At 43.4% G+C, this 20,987-nt stretch overlaps 1 protein-coding gene across 1 annotated transcript; it reads left to right on the top strand.

Moving 5' to 3' along the window:
• Positions 1-5,600: 5,600 nt before the first annotated feature.
• SIRPD (signal regulatory protein delta) lies at positions 5,601-16,647 on the top strand. Its single transcript, XM_070801416.1, has 5 exons — positions 5,601-5,951; positions 6,912-7,048; positions 12,415-12,762; positions 15,213-15,563; positions 15,935-16,647. Exons 2-5 carry the CDS (start codon positions 6,973-6,975, stop codon positions 16,018-16,020), a joined length of 861 nt encoding a protein of 286 aa, XP_070657517.1. The 5' UTR covers positions 5,601-5,951; positions 6,912-6,972; the 3' UTR covers positions 16,021-16,647.
• The last annotated feature ends 4,340 nt before the right edge of the window (positions 16,648-20,987 follow it).

Raw genomic sequence — 20,987 nt, forward strand, 5'->3', positions numbered from 1 at the left:
ATAAATGACAGTACTGGTGATGGTGGTTTAGTCACTCAGTTGTGTCTGACTCTTGAGACTCCATGGACTGTAGCCCACCAGGCTCCTCTGTCCATGGGATTTTCTGGGTGGGAATACTAGAGTGGTTTGCCATTTCCTTCTCCAGGGGGATCTTCTCGCCCCAGGGATCGAACCCGAGTCTCCTGCATTGCAGGCAGATTCTTTACCAACTGAGCCACTAGGGAAGCCCTAATGACAGCACTGCTACCTCCTTTATGATATTTTATTTTTAGTCTTGATTTTGTGAAAAACAAGGTGTATTTGTGACTAGAATTTACACCCCCTCCATGAGTTTTTTTCTCCTGCTTTTCATTCGTTAAAGCAGGCAGAGGGCCCTGATCTTCTGTAAAGGGTAAGGGCCCTATGGCAGGGGTAGGGTGGCTGGCTGAAATTGCCTACAAGACCCTTCCTTGGTTGTCTTTATTTTCACATCAGTGCTCATGGATGGAAGGAAAGAGGGGCTTCTTCAGACTAGTGACGATTGGCCCAGGGTTCCCAAAGCAGCCCCAACCTGAGCTCCACCTGGACTGGACCAGCCAGGCATGGTAAGGACTCTTAGGGCGGTGTTTCCAAAAATGTAATACACACTCAGATCACCTAGGGATCTGGTTGAAATGCAGATTCTGACCCAGCGGTATCCAAGTGATGCACATGCTGCTGGTTCAGACCACACCTGGAGTGGCAGGTCCCAGGCTGCTTCAGGGAGTTTTGGCTCAAGTGTCACCCAGACCTGTAACCTTTTCTGGTCACAAAGACTGGAGCAGCTGACCTGGCAGAACCACAGGGCCCTGGCAGTGGGCACTTCCAGACACTGCTGTGCACACATGGGCAAATACCCTGGGGTTCTGAGTGAGAAATTTGGCTAAACCCTGGAGGGTAGGTGGAGGGTAGCTGAGCCCAACTGGGGCCGAATTTCTTAACACCTTTGCAGGACTGGGATTCAGAGGTAAAATTAAGTTGAATTATGAAAAATAAAGAAGTGTGCACTTTTTTTTTACATGCATGAATTTGTAGACTGAAACATTTCATACTCTACCATGATGTACATTAAAGAAGCTTGCAGCATGCTGTATATACATTTTTAAAATTTTGTTTTGCTTCCAGTTATGATATAACAAACTATTTTCCCAACTCATGAAATGTCTCTGAAAATAACACACCTTTAACAAGTCCATTCTGGAAAGTGAGGACCTGATCCATTGTGTTCAGCACAATACTCAACACAGTGCCTGGTGAGGGGTGGAGGCTCATGAATCATTTGTTCATTCTCTCAAGTGTAGATGGATGGATGATTTCTCTATTGGCCACTAAGATTGCTTTCAGGTTTATAAATCATGCTGTGGTAGACATTCTTGGTGAAAACCTTTGCCCACACACTTGACTGTTTCCTTAGTTATCTGAAGAAGTCAATGAATATGAAGAATTGAAGGTGAATTTAGTTCATCTTTTAGTTTCTCATAAAACCCTTGCTTATTGCTTGGCAAAAACCCACATAATATAGACATAAACTTGACTTAGTATGATGTAGATTCTTCTTAAAACTTACTCCAAGGGTTAAACCACTGAAATACTTGAATTACAGCTCCTAAGTTCCTATAAAGTTAAGTGTTAGTCATTCAGTCATGTCAGACTCTTTGCAACTCCATGGACTGTAGCCCCTAGCCCGCTAGGCTCCTCTGTCCATGGGATTCTCCAGGCAAGAATACTGGATTGGGTTGCCATTTCCTCTTCCAGGGGACAAACTGGGGTCTTCTGCATTGCAGGCAGTTTCTTTACCGTCTGAGCCACCAGGGGAACCCCTATAAGGTTAGACCAGTTTAGTAAAAAATTGGATATTGATGAAGATAAAGGTGGGATTTTTTCCTCTTTGAGTTGGCACCATCTAGTGGTACTTGCAGACAATACAAGAACAAAAACTGCTTTGGGGATTAAAAATGGCACTCATTTAACTTTGCCATCTCCAGGCCAGGCTACCTTCTATTTTTCACCTGATCATTGATGCAGACTCCCACCTGGACTCTGTCTCTATTTTTTCCCTCTCCTTATTCCATCCCTTAGTTTGTAGTCAGAGTGACTGTTTTAAATTTGTAAATCTGAGTCATGTGTGCGTGCTTAGTTGCTTCAGTCATGTCTGACTCTTCTCGACCCCATGGACTATAGCCCACCAGGCTCTTCTGTCCATGGGATTCTCCAGGAAAGAATACTGGAGTGGGTTGCCAGGCCCTCCTTCAGGGGATCTTCCTGACCCAGGGATTGAATCCGAGTCTTCTGCATTTCCTGCACTGCAGGCAGGTTCTTTACTGATGAGCCACCAGGGAAGAAATCTGTGTCAGTTCTGTTTAAGTTATCCAATAGCTCATCATCTTTATGATAAAGCTTGATCTTTTAACTTGATTTGTGAAATCCTATGCCAGGCTTTGGCAAATATTTTCTAAAGGAGTCAGGTGGTGAATATTTTGGATTTGGGGGCACGTGGTCTTTGCAGTTCTCCTCCTAGGCCCCGTGGTGCTGCTGGTGGGCAGCGTCTCTGTCATCTTTGTCCACAGGAAGCTCTGGGCATGACTTTAAATGTGGGGGTGGCTGAGCAGGACGAGATTAGTCCCAAAGGAAGCAAGTTCAGCGGGAGGGTCAATCCACAGTTCAGACAGGGTCAGGGCCCACGTATAGTTAGGAGAACGGGACACACATCCCTCTGTACCTTCAGGAGGATCCTTCTAAGAGGTTTCCAACTCCCAGGAAGTATGTGGTGTTCTGTTTTGAAAAGGGGGACTCGATCAAGGGTTTTCAAAGTGTATCCCCTAGCTGTTCTGTGGGCCAAGGGTGCTGAATGAGGGGCAGCTGAGTGGGTGGTATTCCTAGAGACAATTTCTAGATCATAAAGGAATTCCCATTTAGAATAAAGTTGAGAAATCAGAGTGGAAAGGCTAGGGAAGAGGAACCAGGACCTGGGAAGAAGGCTAAGGGGGCAGAGTCCTATCTCAAAGGCTGCCAGGACAGGCATCCCAGGAGGAGCCCACCTGGGCACATAGGAGGCATGCAGAGAACAATCCCTGAATGATGAGCAGGTAATTAAATGTAAACATGTTTCCCACAGCTCCTTCCTTCCTCCCTACTAAGTGCCACCCTCAGTCTCTGCTGCCTTCTTCCCTCCCTGAGGTGCCTAGCCTAGGACGTCTCAGTTGGAACCTTCCATGACTTTCCAGATGCCTCCCATCCATGGAGAACTCCCTGCCCATATGCCCCTGAGGTCCCCAGAGCTGGGTCTCTATACGTGGTCCTAGGCAGGGATCATGGGAAGGACCTCTGGGGACTGACTCACAAATATGAGGAGAAAGTCAGCACAGAACAGGTCAGGCTCTCTCTTGTCCATCACCTTGGACTTGACCATGATCCACACACCAGCATCCCTGTACTGAGGAGTTATTCTGTCTTGTGTGCTCCTGTGTTCACCAACCCCCCACACTTTGAGGTTCTCTTTTACCTCCTAAGTACACAGGATCCCCCTTCCTGGTTTTAAGGGGGGAAAAAACGTATTCTCCTTTCAACAGTTTTGTTATAACTGCCAGAGCTAACACAAAAACCAAATGTAGACTTCAGTTACTAATAATGTACCAATGTCATTAATTGCAACAAACGTACCACACTAATATAAGATGCTAATAATAGGAAATTGTGTGTAGGGGTATATGGGAACTCTTTGTTTTATCATCTAAGTTTTTCTATAAATCTAAAACTGTTTTTGAAAAGCCTATTAAATAAAATATAATATTTTGTCTTCTTGTATCCCTTTGGGAAACAGTGTAAGGAAATACATGGTGAGGAGGTTTCTATGTTAATATAACCACATTTTATCTCATCTTACAGGTCTGAGGTTCCCTTCTCTTGCTTCCTCTGTCCTCTGCCAGAGCTCACTGCTAACCCAGGCACTCAGAGATCCCAGAGAAAGCTGCATTTCAGGCCTCTATGACATGCATGCTGAACTTTTCCAATTAGTAAAGTCCACATCAGGCCACCTGATGCAAAGAGCCGACTCATTGGGAAAGACCCCGTTGCTGGGAAAGATTGAAGGCAAGAGGAGAAGGGGGAAACAAAGGATGAGATGGTTGGATGGCATCACTGACTCAATGGACATGAGTCTGAGAAAACTTAGGGAGATAGTGAAGGACAGGGAAGCCTGGAGTGCTGCAGTCCATGGAGCTGCAAAGAGTTGGACACAATTTAGCGAATGAACAACAACAAGGTCAGGCCAAGTAGGGTCAGAGAACTTTATGTTTCCCAGGTGATGTGAGGTGGCTTTGAGGACCTAATTGTGGGGAAGTTAATACATGGCCTGAGTCCAAAGACTCCCAGGTGGAAGATGCTTCCAAGGGCACAGAGGATGCTGTTAGGCACCAGGTTGCAGAGATGGCCCCTGCCTGCCATCCTCCTTGTGACTGCATCAAATGAGGAGACCCAGCTTGCCCAAAGTCTTGCCTGGTCACACGCCACATTCACTGACTCATCAACATGGTGACATGAAAGCCCAGCGCTCTCCCCTAAGCTCAGGACAACCCTGAAGGAACATCCTAGCACCAGAGCTCCATGGGAGCCCCGCTGATATCTTCATTAGGATTTTGTTGCAGCTCAACTTCTTCTATCTGGTCCTGCTTCCTCTCCGTCCCTTCCACAGAAGTTGAGTCTAAAAGTACCTCTTGAGAAAATGACATGCTCATCTTCACCTCAGAGTCCATTTCCCAAGGAAACCAACCTGAGACAAAGAAGTTGTGGGGGCCACACCAGTCATGGATGAATCGAATTATTTATATATACTACTATGTACCAAATTGCCTTACTATACCGAGAGCAATCAGAGTCCACAAAAGCGTTTATGCCAAAGAGGTGTATAATCAGATCTGCGTTCTGAAAGACATGGATAAAGAAAGAGGAAAAGATTGTAGGGCAGGGCAGGAGAAACTGGAGTAGCCTGATTAGAAGGTAATCATTTTCCTTTATGTAAAAGATGACAGTGGATACAGAGAACTAGATTTAAGACGTGTTTAGGAGGTCAAACTAACAGGGTCTGATAGGGAATAGGTATGAGTGGTTGAGTGAGGATGAACAGCGTGGGTCTCTTTTTGGTTTAACCAAACGGATATGCCACATACTGAACAGGGTTGGGCAGGAGAAAGGAACGTCTGAGTGTAGATCATGAATTCAGCCTTGAATGTTCGAGGTGCAAAGCGAAGATTTCCAGATCAAAGGATATACAAGTCTGTATAATGGGTTCAAGATGATTCAGTTACTAAGAAACGGAATCAAGATTTAAACCTAAAATGTATCTGGTTCCAAAGCCAGTGCTCTTGACCATCATGCCGCCGAAAATCCCTCCCTCTGAAGTCTTCAGAGCTCCATAGAAGGTGTGAAGATGGCTGGAGGTGGAAGGAAGCATAGGATGATTAAGGCTAGAGATAAGAGGCTGTCCAGTCTTCAGCAGGGTCCATTAATAGGTTTCCCAGTGTGGAATTCATCACTCTAGAACAATGGGATAGAATGGTGGCGTCACAAGGGGAGGGGGAGTCTTGTCATCTCATAGAGGATGTCTGGGCCCTGCTCTGCATTCTGCTTTTCTAACACCTCTCCTGGCCTTGACATCCAGTCAGTCCCTGAGGCAAACGCAGGGATCACAAGGAAGCAGTCGGCGCCTGACTATGGATGCTTGGAGAGTGAAGGGGCACCAGTTGAGAGTGGGCCAAGAGTCCCAGGACACAACCCTTGTGCTGGGGTTGAGCCCATTCCAGAGGTGAGAGAGAAGCAGGTGAACATGAGAGCTCCTCTCTATTTCTGAGAGTGTTTTCTTCTGCCCCTCCACTTCCTTACTACAGAGCTAGCCCCAGACCCAGTACACACAGGAGAGGCAGACCTCACTTTCCCAGGTATGTTTCTATGTGTGTTGCTTTTACCTCTTTGAGAATGTGCCTCAGAGCTCTACCTTCCCCATTCTGTAATGTACAATCACCATCTTAGAAACTCTTAACTTCTTTTCGTCAAATTGTCAAAAACAATTTTTCTGCAAGAGGAGAAAGAGGCAACTTCCTGTATTATATGCAGGGATCCACAGCAAAGCCAGGAGCCCACAGCAGACATTGCACTAGTACTAATTTTATACCTTTGACCCCTCTGGAGTGAAGAGGAGGAGTCCTCATAAAGCTCAACTATACAGCCAAGAGGATGAGGCCAGAGATCTACCTTCCTTCCTGTAGCTCTGCGGCCCAGGGAGGCCCTGCTATTTAACTCAGGCCGGAGCTTTAACCCATCTGCCCATCATGAGCTTCCAGAAGTCTCTGGCCCAGACAACATCTCTGAGGATGCTAGATAGGCAAGGGCTGACGGAGAAGGCAATGGCACCCCACTCCAGTACTCTTGCCTGGAAAATCACACGGATGGAGGAGCCTGGTGGGCTATAGTCCATGGGGTCGCTAAGAGTCAGACACGACTGAACGACTTCACTTTGACTTTTCACTTTCATGCATTGGAGAAGGAAATGGCAACCCACTCTAGTATTCTTGCCTGGAGAATCCCAGGGACGGGGGAGCCTGGTGGGCTGCCATCTATGGGGTTGCACAGAGTCGGACACGACTGAAGCGACTTAGCAGTAGGATTAGGGAAAATCTCTAAGATGGGATGAGACACAGGAAGGAGCACAAGCTTCGGGTGTCGCACCCCTTGGCTCCGGAAACCCTCAACGTTTCCAGCAGCAACTTATCCGTTTGTAGCAACCTTGTCTGTCCAGTTTATAATTTCAAAGAAAAAGTGTCCCAGTTCCACAGTTTTTACTCTCATCACAATCCTGTTCCTCTGACATCATGGAAGTAGGAACTGTCCTCTCTCTGTAGAGCACAGAGGTCCAGGCCTCTCCAGGACCACACTGACACTGAGCAGGCTCCAAGGGCCACCATGATGCCTGTCCTTGATTTCCCATCCTGCCCACGTCTGCCCTCCCTTCTGCTGGCTCTGCTGCTGAAACTCACAGGTGAGTGGGACCTCCCTCTGCCTGGTTACCGTTTCCTCCCCGCCTGCTTCCCTAGAATTTCTTTGAGGAGGGATTTCCTTGGTCCATTGTAAAACAGGCAGAATTTAGAGATCTAGACTTGAATGGCCTCCAGTACACAAAATCTCCCAGGGACTGTGTCTGTTTCACACCTTTGGGTCAGGTAAAGGACTCGCCCTTGATCAGCAGGCTGAACAGAGCAAACACGACAGCTCTCATCCTCCAGCCACTGGGGACAAAGGGTCTGTATTTTCATTGGTCACCAGCACACATATGCTACCCACTAAGTGAAGAAAAACATCTTAGAAAAGATGAGATTATAAAAGCAAGAAAAGAATCCACAATGCCATCAGGAGATAATCAGTGTTAAAGTTTTGCAGAGGTCTGAGTGTTCAGAGAATATTGGTCAGAAGTGCATACTAGAGGTCTCTGGGTCAGAGATGGAAGCTGAGCCCTGCAGTCTCCTTCGCTTAACTGTGTGGTTCTGCCTCTATTTGCTGGGGGGAAAAAAAAGAATTTTGTAGAGTCTTTCCCCCAAGGATATTGGTCCATGTTGGTAGAAGCTTTGAGTCCCAATTGCCACAGAAGATAGCTTTAGGGGTTTAGATCAGATGAAGGAGGAAGCAGACCATTATCTGAGAGTGAGGAAGAGGTGGGAAGACTTGGATCTTAAGGGAGTAAACTATGTGAGGCACTCACACTCACTGGAGAATTTTAACAGACATCTAAATAAGAATTCACACCAATTTTATACAATCTCTTCAAAAAATTAGAAAAAGAAGCCACACTTCCCAACTCATTTTATGAGGAAATTACTACCTTGATAGCAACAATAAATAAAGATTGTACATAAGAAAACTATAGCCCAATATATGTCATGAACTTAGACACAAAATTCCTCAACAAAGTATTGGCAAATAGGATTTAACATTGTATAATGTTATATATTATGACTAAGTCAGATCTTAGTTTCAATACTGAGAAAATCAATCATTATAATCCATCACATCAAATTAAAGAAGAAATAAATTGCATGATCATGTCAATTGATGCAGAAAAAACACTTGACAGATCTAACACCTATTAATGATGAAAACTCTCAAACTAGAAATAGGGAGGAATTTCCTCAACTTGACAACATCCACAAAAACCCTACAGGTATCACTATACTCAGTGGTGGAAGACAACGTTTTCTTTCCAAGATAAGGAAAAATGCAAAAATATCTATTCTCACAACTCTTATTCAACAAGTGGAGAGAGAGAGGAAGAAGGAAAGGATATAGATTGTAAATGAAGAAATAAAACTGCAGATCCTGTGAGTTTCTACATAGAAAATCCCAAAGATTCTACTAAAAATCCACAAATGATCACTTAAATCAATCAAAAAACTCCCAGAACTGAGTTCAGCAAGATGGCGGGAAACAAGATCAACGCACAAAATCAGTTGCATTTCTGCATACTGAAACAAGGGCTTCCCTGGTGGCACAGCCTACAATACGGGAGATCTGGGTTTGATCCCTGGGTTGGGAAGATCCCCTGGAGGAGGGCATGGCAACCCACTGCAGTATTTTTGCCTGGAGAATTCCATGGACAGAGAAGCCTGGTGGGCTACAGACAATGGGGTCTCAAAGAATAGGACACAGCTAAGCAAGCACAGCACATACTGAAACAAGCATGTGACCATTTAAATTACCTCCAAGAAAGGTAATCAGTCTCTCAGTTGTGTCTGACTTTTTGCAACCCTGTGGACTGCAGCACGCCAGGTTTCCCTGTCCATCACCAACTCCCAGAGCTTGCTCAAACTCATGTCCATTGAGTCAGTGATGCCATCCAATCATCTCATCCTCTGTCATCCCCTTCTCCTGCCTTCAATCTTTCCCAGCATCAGGATCTTTTCCAATGAGTCAGTTCTTCCCATCAGGTGGCCAAAGTATTGGAATTTCAGCATCAGTCCTTCCAATGAATATTCAGGACTAATTTCCTTTAGGATGGACTGGTTGGATCTCCTCACAGTCCAAGGGACTCTCAAGAATCTTCTTCAACACCACAGTTCAAAAGCATCAATTCTTCGGCACTCAGCCTTCTTTATAGTCCAACTCTCACATCCATACGTGACTACTGGAAAAACCATATCTTTCACTAGATGGACCTTTGTCGGCAAAGCAACATCTCTGCTTTTTAATATACTGTTGAGGTTTGTCATGGCTTTTCTTCCAAGGCACAAGCGTCTTTTAATTTCATGGCTGCAGTCACCATCTGCAGTGATTTTGGAGCCCAAGAAAATAAAGTCTGTCACTTAGGTATAAATCTAATTTGTATCAAGAGCTGTGTGAAGCAAGCTACAAAATTGATCAAAAACATCAAAGAAGAACTGAATATGTATATTTATTTATACATAAATATGTATTACATGTTTATAGCTAGTAAGATAAATATTGTCAAGGAATCAGTTCTCCCCAACTTGATCTATATATTAAATGCAATCCCAATTAAAAGCCAGCAGGTTAATTTATGGATAGAGACAGATTGATCCCGAAGTTTATATGATGGAACAAAAGATCCAGAATAGCCTACACACTATTGGAGAAGAACAAAATGACTTTTCACATGAATTAATTGAAAATGAATCATATGAGTGTGCAGTGGTAAAAAAAAATAAAATGTTGCAGTATTAAAAAAGGAATCATAGACCTAAATGTAAAACATGAAACTATGTAGAAGAAAGTCTAGATGACACAGGGTATGGCAATGACTTTTAAAATAATAGACTTTATATTTCAAGACAGTTTTAGGTTCACAGCAAAACTAATCACAAGGTACAAGGATTTCCAATACTACTCCCTACCCCCACGCATCCTTGCCTCTCTGTTTTCAGCATCCTCCACCAGAGTGGTCATTCTGTTAGAACTGATGAACCTGCAATGACAAATTATTAACAGACAAAGTCCAGAGTTTTCATTACGGTTCACTCTTGGTGTTGTACAGTCCATGGATTTGGGTAAAGTATTATGATAGGCATCCCCCAACTTTATGGTATCATACAGGGCAGTTTCTGCACCCTAAAATTACCTGTGCTCTGCTTATTTTCCTCTGTTTTCATCCTAACCCCTGTAAAGCACTGATATTCTTATTGTCTCTTAAGTTTTGCATGTAATATAGTTTCCTGTCATGTAATTAGAATCCTGCAGCATGTGCATGCCAAGTCCCTTCAGTCGTGTCCGACTCTTTGCGACCCCATGGACTGTAGCCCACCAGGCTCCTCTGTCCATGGGACTCTCCAGGCAAGAATACTGGAGTGGGTTGCCATGCCCTCCTCCAGGGGATCTTCCCAACTCAAAGATGGAACCCACATCTCTCATGTCTCCTGCTCTGGCAGGCGGGTTTTTTACCATTAGCACCATCTGAGAAGCCCCTACAGCATATGGGCTCATCCTTTAAATTAGTAATAAACATTTAAGGTTCCTCCATATCCTTTCAGGGCTTATCTGCTCATTTCTCTTCACGGCTGAATAATATCCCACTGTCTGGATTTACCACAATTTCTTTATCTATTCACCAACTGAAGATCTTCTTGTTTTCATGTTTTGACAGTTGTGAATAAAGCTGCTATAAATTATGAGGGAGAGTGTGTTCCCGGCCTCTCTCAGCTTCTGGCAGCCTCAAACATTCTTTAAATTGTAGATGGTGTTTCCCCTGTGTCTTTGCATCATCTTTCCGTGCATGACAACTAAATTAAGCTGTGCCTGAATTCCTGATTCACATAAACCAAACAATGATGATTAGGTGTTTCTTAAGCCACTAAGTTTGTGGTAATTTGTTATTCAAAGATAGAAAAGAAATATGCTAGGCTTGAGAAATCATTCAAGAGGAAAAATATTCCAAAGTTAGTAGAACTTATCTTACATATATTCTGTGTATCTTCCATGAACTCAGTGTCAGTGCTCCCTGTCTAATACTCAAGAACACATAATAAGAGCAGTACTGAGTACTAAGAATTTGTTGCATTAGGTTGAGCATCCATAAACATCACACATTGTAATAACTGAGATGTTTTCACATTGCAATAACCAATTTTATACCCCTTAAGGAAAATATACATTTCATGGAGAATGCAGGTCTCGGTGTGTATCTGGGCACCTGGGCTTCCACATGAAGAAAGGGAGATGTCTGTGTTTGAAAACTGTGCTCTGTATATAGTATGTTGGTTATCAGCACAATGTCCTTAGCTTTTGGCCTTATTCTGGTTGTTGTTGTTCAGTCACTAAGTGTTGTTGTTCAGTCACTTTCACTCTCATTAAGAGGCTCTTTAGTTCCTATTCAATTTCTGCCATTAGAGTAGTATCATCTGCATATCTGAAGTTGTTGATATTTCTCCCTGCAATCTTGATTCAGCTTGTGATTCTTCCAGCCTGGCATTTTGCATGATGTACTCTACATAGAGGTCTTCCCTGGTGGCTCAGTCAGTAAAGAATCCGCCTGCAGTGCAGGAGACCTGGGTTCAATCCCTAGGTCTGGAAGATCCCCTGGAGGAAGGTATGGCAACCCACTCCAGTATTCTTGCCTGGAGAATCCCCATGGACCGAGGAGCCTGGTGGGCTGCAGTCCATGGGATCACAAAGAGTCAGACACAACTGAGAGACTATGTACAGCACTCTGCATAGAAGTAAATAAGCAGGGTGACAATATACAGCCTTGTAGTACTCCTTTCCCAATTTTGAATCAGTCCATTGTTCCATGTCTGGTTCTGTTTCTTATTCATCTGCATACAAATTTCTCAGCAGACAGGTACATAGAGAAAAATCTGACTCAACTATTATTTCACATTTTTTATTTAATATAAATCCATTCATGGGTTCATTGAAGATATGTTTATTTAGTGCCCACTATGCTCCAGTCTGGGGCTTCCCTAAAGGCTCTGCCAGTAAAGAATCTGTTTGCAATCAGGATTTGCAGGAGACGCAGGTTCTTGGTTCGGAAAGATCCCTGGAGGAGGGCATGGCAACCCACTCCAGTGTTCTTGCCTGGAGAATCCCATGGACAGAGGAGCCTGGTGGGCTGCAGTCCTGGAGTCACAGTCTTGGACACGACTGAGTGACTGACACACACACACATGCTCCAGGCTATCCTTATATCTTGATGGAGAAAGAAAGTTCCATTTTCCTTTCTACATACTGGTCCTCTTCTCCTCATCCTGCATGGCAATCAAATTTGTGATTTGTATACTTTGGTGCCAGGACATGTTGCTTAAGAGTGTGCAGTCAGACCTCCACCTTGATCTAGAACCAGACCCTCAGAACATTTTGCACCAAGACAAGGAATATGAGAAATAACACACAGTTTCTTTCTAGGAACTTCAGTTGAAGATTTCCAGGTGAATCAGCCTGAGAGTTCAGTGTCAGCCAAGGTTGGAGATGTCATAACCTTGGGCTGCAACATTCCTGCACCATCTCCAGTAGGGCCGGTCTTGTGGTTCAAGGACGCTAGGCTAGAACGAAAATTAATCTACAGTTTCAATGGACGCCGATTCCCCCGAGTATCCCCAGTGGTAAATCCAATGGCCAACCAAACAGACTATTCCATCCGCATCAGAGATGTGTCACCTAAGGATGCTGGCATGTATTACTGTGTGAAGTTAACAATAGGGCATCCTGACATGGCATATATAGCTGGCCCAGGCACCTACGTGTCTGTGAGTGGTAAGTACAGTTTGACAAATTCCATCTTCCTGATTTTTAAGATATGTTTTTTAAAATCGTTGACTTGTACCAAATCATCACTCTACACTGGATACTGTACCCCTTCATTCACAATCTGCTCTATAGGCTGGGATTCTGCAGATGGCCCTTCTGATCCTTCTGGCATCCTATGCCCAATATTGAATCAGGCTGAGTCGACAGGCCATGCCCTTCTTTAATGGCCACCAGAAACCAAATTAAGGACAATGGACATTCCCAGTTGAAAAGATGTTGGGTAGGTAAAATGCACGACATGTGTGCACTCTACGAACACTTCATGAACATGTCCAAAAAGTTAGAAAACTGAGAGTTGGGAGGCTTGTTTAGAAAAGCCCTCCTAGAGAGGTTGAGTCACTCTCCTAGCACTTGACTGTACCCTGAGAATCTGCCCTGAGCATTGCACTCCAAGCTCTGTTGTCCTTTTATTCTCAGAGGACAGCCAGTGCTTCTTACTCCTTGCCACTCCGAATTAATTTCATGAAATACAATGAGATTAGGGTATCCTCTGTTCTGCTGGGAAAACTTGTCTTCTCCTCAAGTTTTCCTCAATGTTTTCCTCAAGTTCAGCCACATTCCATGGCATCTAACTGGCCATGGAAAATTCACACATTGATTTCAACTTGAAAAATATGGGTATAGATAGCTTACCTGCCATTTTCTCCTGGCTTCAAGAGTTCCCTTGTCTCCCCACTGACATCTTAGGCCATCTGTGATTTGATGCTTTGATAACTTGAAAGGAGAGATTATCATCAGGACCTGATATCATGTGGGGTAGTAAGGTTGGTGGTAGTGGGAGTTAGGGGTCAGTGGTGGACCCTCAAAATTGATGCAATCCCTTGAGGCTCTTCTCTCTTTTTGTTGAGTAGAATCAACTGTCCCCCTCTTCCCTCTTGAAAGTGAAAGTGAAGTCACTCAGTCGTGTCCAACTCTTTTCGACCCTATGGACTGTAGCCCATCAGGCTCCTCCGTCCATGGGATTCTCCAGACAAGAGTACTGGAGTGGGTTACCATTTCCTTCTCCAGGGCATCTTCCCGACCCAGGGATCGAACCCAAAGCATCTGCATTGTAGGCAGATGCTTTACCATCTGAGCCACCAGGGAAGTCCCTCTTGAGGACATAAGTAAAAGACTCACCTCTGCCTTCAAGAATATATGCCCACCTGATTTTTAGGTTTCTGATTCCTTTACTTCCTCTTTCTCTACACCCCTCAGCATTAATGTCTCTGCAAAATCAGTGACTGATTACCCTTCAGAGGAGAGGTGAAGGCCAATGCCAAGTTCTCTGGACATGTGGAGTGGGCAGAGGAGACTTGGATCTATCTCCAAGTGTATTGAGCAATTTTTGGCATTTAGATAAGAAGGAAGACTTATTTCTATGAACATTACCCATTCACAAACCCAGCCCTCCCTATCCATTTTTCTCTTATTTTACTTAGGGGCTGAGGAATGAAATTGGGGAGGTGATTCATCTAGTCCTCTGAATTGACTCCCCTCTGCTAGCACTTGGGGAAAGAGCTGCCAGCACTTGCAGTGGTCACTCTAAACTCAGTGTGTGGGTACTCATCAGATCAGATCAGATCAGATCAGTCGCTCAGTTGTGTCCGACTCTTTGCGACCCCATGAATCGCAGCACGCCAGGCCTCCCTGTCCATCACCAACTCCCAGAGTTCACTGAGACTCACCTCCATCGAGTCAGTGATGCCATCCAGCCATCTCATCCTCTGTTGTCCCCTTCTCCTCTTGCCCCCAATCCCTCCCAGCATCCGAGTCTTTTCCAATGAGTCAACTCTTCGCATGAGGTGGCCAAAGTACTGGAGTTTCAGCTTTAGCATCATTCCTTCCAAAGAAATCCCAGGGCTGATCTCCTTCAGAATGGACTGGTTGGATCTCCTTGCAGTCCAAGGGACTCTCAAGAGTCTTCTCCAACATCACAGTTCAAAAGCATCAATTCTTCGGCGCTCAGCCTTCTTCACAGTCCAACTCTCACATCCGTACATGACCACAGGAAAAACCATAGCCTTGACTAGATGAACCTTTGTTGGCAAAGTAATGTCTCTGCTTTTGAATATGCTATCTAGGTTGGTCATAACTTTCCTTCCAAGGAGTAAGTGCCTTTTAATTTCATGGCTGCAGTCAGCATCTGTAGTGATTTTGGAGCCCAGAAAAATAAAGTCTGACACTGTTTCCACTGTTTCCCCATCTATTTCCCATGAAGTGATGGGACCAGATGCCATGATCTTCATTTTCTGAATGTTGAGCTTTAAGCCAACTTTTTCACTCTTCATGTGGATACTCATACATGTCACTAAAATGATGAATGATTGAGGCCCAACCTGATCTGGATCCAGTTTTCTTAATCCTGCCTAGGTCGGAGCAGAAAAAATGGGAGATGATTTTGAGTTTCTTTTCAGGAGTCACACATGAGATGTTCAAGGTGCAGCAAGCTGAGATATCGCAGACTGTGTCACCTGGGGAAACACTCACTCTGAGTTGCAGCATACCAGATTCATTTCCAAATGGACCCGTCTTATGGTTCAAGGGGACTGGACCAAATCGTGAATTAATTTATAATTTTCAAAGAGGTCTCTTTCCCAGAGTAAACCAAATTGGAAACATGGCCAAAGCTGGCAACAAAGACTTTTCCATTCGCATCAGTGAAATCTCTCTTAAAGATGCTGGCACGTACTTCTGTGTGAAGTTCAAAGAGGGAAATCCTGACATAGAGTACCAGTCAGGTCGGGGCACCAAGGTGACTGTCACTGGTGAGTTTGACCTTTCCACCTTCTGTCATGTGATATTGTGACAGTAATAATGTCCTCTAGTCATTGAACAACTACATTCTGCTAGATATTGTCAAAGGTACAGTGTACACTTAATCTTGTCATTCTCTCAGAAACCTGTGATTTAAATTTTTTATGGGAGGAGAATCTGAGAGTTAGAAAGGTTGATGAGTGATGAGAGATATCTTGTTTAACATTCCAACATTCAACACATGCCCCATAGCTAGGCTAAACCAATTAAGGTAATTTCATGTCCCCTACTGGCAGGTGACTCAGATGAGATGGACTTAAGTCAATTTGTGTCCATAAGAGAAATCTGGGAAACTAACACAATTTTCTCCCCTGTTGGCTAGGAACAAGAAATAATTTTGTCCCGGATACTCCAGGCAGACATTTTTTGGCCACGAGGGGAACCAACTTAAATAAAAATCTACTCTAGAGAAGTGCAAAAATGTAAAGTATGTGGGTTGACAACATTGAATATCCGTGTTGCTCCTGATTCCAACCCCACCTCTGGACCATCAATTATAGAAGAGAAAACCTCTCCTTTAAGCCTGTTTGCTAAAGTCAGCACTGTCCTAATGGATGACAGCTGATAAAGAGCATCCACAGAGCACTGAAGCACAATTTCCAATCAGTTTTTTCTGCTTCTAAAGTCTTACTGTATTTGTTTGTCTATTTTATTATGACCTCTGAGCAATACCCAGCCCGAGGAATGATTAAATTGGTGATATGAAAACATTACTGTTTATTGGGCATCTGCTATATCCCAAACACTTTCCCTATATTATTATAGTTACCTGTGTAGCAACTTGAGCATAACAATGCCTGTCCTCACTGCACAGATGAGTAAACTGAGACTCAAGGAGATTCAGGAGTACAGACAATAGGGAATAGAGGTGAGGTTGGTCTGGGCTCTCTTCAGTATGCTTTATATTAGTGGAGAACCTTTTCTTACAAGGAGGAGGAATTTAATACATTAGTTTAATGACCCTCCCCTCCTCCAAAGAAAAGAAAGGAGCTGCATGATCCTGTACTTGAGGAGAGTTCTAGCTTCCTCATGTGTTCAAGGCACGAATCAAGAACAAAAAGTCTGAATTTGGGCTCACAGCCTCCAAGGCTCTTACTCTCTGAAGTTCAGCTCTATCGCTTCCTATATTTGTCTTTCTTGCTTGTATGTAGGCCTTGCTGCTGCTGCTGCTGCTAAGTCGCTTCAGCCGTGTCCGACTCTGTGCGACCCCATAGACGGCAGCCCACCAGGCTCCCCTATCCCTGGGATTCTCCAGGCAAGAACACTGGAGTGGGTTGCCATTTCCTTCTCCAATGCATGAAAGTGAAAAGTGAAAGTGAAGTCGCTCAGTCATGTCCGACTCCTAGCGACCCCATGGACTGCAGCCCACCAGGCTCCTCCGTCCATGGGATTTTCTAAGCAAGAGTACTGGAGTGGGTTGCCATTGCCTTCTCCTAGGTAGGCCTTACCAATCCAATAAAGAAAACGTTGACATTCATTCCCTCATCTTAGCAACCAGCATGGGAAGAGAGCTCCTTTTTCCCCAGACTCCACAAATGAGTCCCAGAGAATCACTCAAATTTGCCTTTCCTGTGCCTTTTACTTGCTCATAACTGCAAAGGAGAGGAGGTATCAGGTAGAAAAATCATCAACCCATTGAAACAAGTGCTTAACAGACTGAAAGCAACATGTGTCTGCCTCAAGGTCTGGATTCTTCCTTTAATGTAGAAGAACGTTGAGACCCAGAGTCCGGAAGGTACACAGGCAGTTCTCTCACTCCCATAATCCTTTAGGTTTGTGGCTTTGCCTTCTTCCTAATAAGACCTCAGTTAGAGTGGAGGTGGAGGTGTGCATGAGGATGATTTAGATGGAAATTATCGTGAATGAGTTCAATTTCCCTATTAAAGTACAAATAGGTACCATTTAGACATGGTAAATGAAAAGTACACATACATACAGTTTTTAAATACTCAGCTAAGTATAGATTTGCTGTAACTAATTGTTGCAATTTTAGGGTTTAAAACAACAGGAATAGACTTATGCGAATCGCGTGACAGTGTGAGGAGCCCCACAAACCTACTTGCCAGTGAAATTGGCAAAAGAAAATAACAATAATTAATTAATTAAAGGAGTGACATTAGCAATAGAGCAGACAAGGAAGGTGCCCAGCCTTTGTTCTCCAGTCACGGGAAAGGATTCCAGTGAAAGCTGTAGGAATGAGCAGTGTTTTTTATACTCATACTCCTCCTTCAACCTGGTGTAGCAGCACAACTGGGAGGAAACCTTACGTGCCTGCTCCGCCCTTGGAAACACACTGGGTCATTCATCCAACATTGTGACTTGTTTTGGGGCTGACTGTGGGATTAGTTTCTGTATCATCTGACTCAGAACTCTAACAGGAACAGCAGCACAGTTTAGAAGTGCAGAAAACAGAAGCCATTGAAGAGGTTTCATTAGAGCTTCAGATATTAGGTAGTTCCACAGGAAGACACAAATGGGTATAAGAGATTGAGAACTCCTAAGAAACAGGAAAGCTATACAGGGAATTTGAGATAGCTAAGCATAATGACCAACCTAGATAGCATATTAAAAAGCAGAGACATTACTTTGTCAACAAAGGTTTGTCTAGTCAAGGCTATGGTTTTTCCAGTGGTCATGTATGGATGTGAGAGTTGGACTGTGAAGAAAGCTGAGTGCTGAAGAATTGATGCTTTTGAACTGTGATATTGGAGAAGACTCTTGAGAGTCCCTTGGACTGCAAGAAGATCCAACCAGTCCATCCTAAAGGAGATCAGTCCTGGGTGTTCATTGGAAGGACTGATGTTGAAGCTGAAACTCCAATACTTTGGCCACCTCATGCTAAGAGTTGACTCATTGGAAAAGACTCTGATGCTGGGAGGGATTGGGGGCAGGAGGAGAAGGGGACAACAGAGGATGAGATGGCCGGATGGCATCACCAACTCGATGGACATGAGTTTGGGTAAACTCCGGGAGTTGGTGATGGACAGGGAGGCCTGGTATGCTGTGATTCATGGGGTTGCAAAGAGTCGGACATGACTGAGCGACTGAATTGAACTGAACTGAACTGAAGCATAAACACAGCCTGTTGTTCAGCCACTCAGTCATGTCTGACTCTTCGAGATCCTATGGACTGCAGCACACCAGGCTTCCCTGTAGTTCACCATCTCCTGGAATTTGCTCAGACTCATGTCCATTCAGTGATGCCATCTAACCACCTCGTCCTCTGTCGTCCCCTTCACCTCCTACCTTCAGTTTTTCCCAGTGTCAGAGTCTTTCCTAATGAGTCAGCTTTTTGCATCAGATGGCCAAAGTGTTGGAGCTTCCGCTTCAGCATCAGTCCTTCCAATGAATATTCAGGACTGATTTCCTTTAGGATTGACCGGTTGGATTTCCTTGCAGTCCAAGGGACTCTCAAGAGTCTTCTCCAACACCACAGTACAAAAGCAACAATTCTTTGGTGCCCAGCTTTCTTCATGGTCCAACTCTCACATCCATACATAACTACTGGAAAAACCATAGCTTTGACTAAATGGACCTTTGTGGGCAAAGTAATGTCTCTGCATTTTAATATACCATCTAGGTTGATCATAGCTTTTCTTCCAAGGAGCAAGTGTCTTTTAATTTTGTGTCTGCACACCATCTGCAGTGATTTTGGAGCCCAAGAAAATAAAGTCTGTCACTGTTGCCATTGTTTCCCCATCTATTTGCCATGAAGTGATGGGACCGGATGCCATGATTTTTGTTTTTAGAATGTTGAGTTTTAAACCAGCTTTTTCACTTTCCTCTTTCACCTTCATCAAGAGGCTCTCACAGCCTAGAGAAGATATATCCTCAGAAAATACTTGAAAGGCCCCAGAATCTAGCCAGGATGATTGAAGAAGGGATTCCCCTGCACAAAGCCAGTCCATAAAGAGATGGTTGTTTTAGTTCATTCAGGCTACTGTACTAAAACAGCATATACTGAGAAGTTCATAAATAATAGAAATTTATTTCTCATAGCTCAGGAGGCTGGAAATCCAAGATCATCGCACCAGCCTGGTCATGTGAGGGCTCTCTTCTAGATCAAAAATCTCTTATTGTATCCTCATATGGCAGAAGCAGCTAGGGAGCTCTGTGTGGCCTGTTTTATAAGGCCTTACTACCATTTCTCATGATTCCACTCTCATGAGCTAAGTATCTCCTGAAGGCTCCTCCTACTAATTCTATGACATTCAGGACATAGGATTTCAAATATGAATTAGGGAAGACATAAAAATGGTGTGTTCAAACGTCCAAATTTCAACCAAAGACCGGAAAGCATCTAGGAAAACATGGCCTAATCAAATGAAAAAAATGAAAGCTCCAGAAACTGACTGTAAAGAGACTCAGATTGTGTCTCGACTCACACATAAAATTATTTTCTAATTTTCCTTGTTATGGCTTCTTAGACACATCCATCATGTAAAAGCAGACATTTAGTTATCAAATACATGAATTTTTTCTAAAGTATCTTTGAGAGTAATTTCTCATTTAAATGCTTTCTTCTTTGCAATCACTCTGTATTTTTTCAGTCTTCTAACTTTATTGAGGCTTTTAATGGCTAAGTCAAATCACTCTTGGTAAATGTCACATTGCCCTTGAAAATATGTGGGTTATTTTCAAATATCTTTTGATGTTGATATCTAACATAATTCCACAGTGATAAGAGTACAGACTCTCTATGATTTCAATACCTTTGGACCATGACATTTTTGCACCTTGTTTTACATCCCTGGGTATGTTCCAGTGTCTTCTAGTTTATAGTCTATGGGAACTTAAGTAGAATTTGAACTTGAGTAGTATCCTACTGTTTTGTGAAAATTTCATAAATCTTAATTATGTTAAACTGGTTTATAGTGCTCTTCAGGTCTACTATATCCTACATCTCTGTATATTCATTCTATTAATTTTGAGAGTTTGATATTGAAATTCCAACTAAAAATCTTAATTTATCTACTTAAAAATAATTGTAATATATAAAAATAATTATATTACAATTGTAATAATTGAACTATATGTAACCTTGTTCTGTATTTTCCAAGTCTCCTGTAAATGTGTTATCGTACTTTCATAATTTGAAAAAGAAGAAAAAAAGTCAGCTGAAATGTGAAGAAGTATGGAGCTGAGCCCAGACAAAATTATCAACCCACAGAATCACAAATTAAATAAATGGTTATTGTTTTAAACCACAGCAGTTTTGGTGTGGTTTGTTACCCAGCAGTAGCTAAACCATACAATGCCTTGCCTACTAAAATAAAAAAATTTTTTCATTTTAAATAAAACTTAAGAAATAGCTGAGAAAGGAAAGCACATAGATAAGTGGCTGATTCATGAGGATGACATGCAGGTCCTGAGAG

This window comes from Bos indicus, chromosome 13 (assembly GCF_029378745.1).
Source record: "Bos indicus isolate NIAB-ARS_2022 breed Sahiwal x Tharparkar chromosome 13, NIAB-ARS_B.indTharparkar_mat_pri_1.0, whole genome shotgun sequence".
In the NCBI taxonomy this organism is placed as follows: Eukaryota; Metazoa; Chordata; class Mammalia; order Artiodactyla; family Bovidae; genus Bos; species Bos indicus.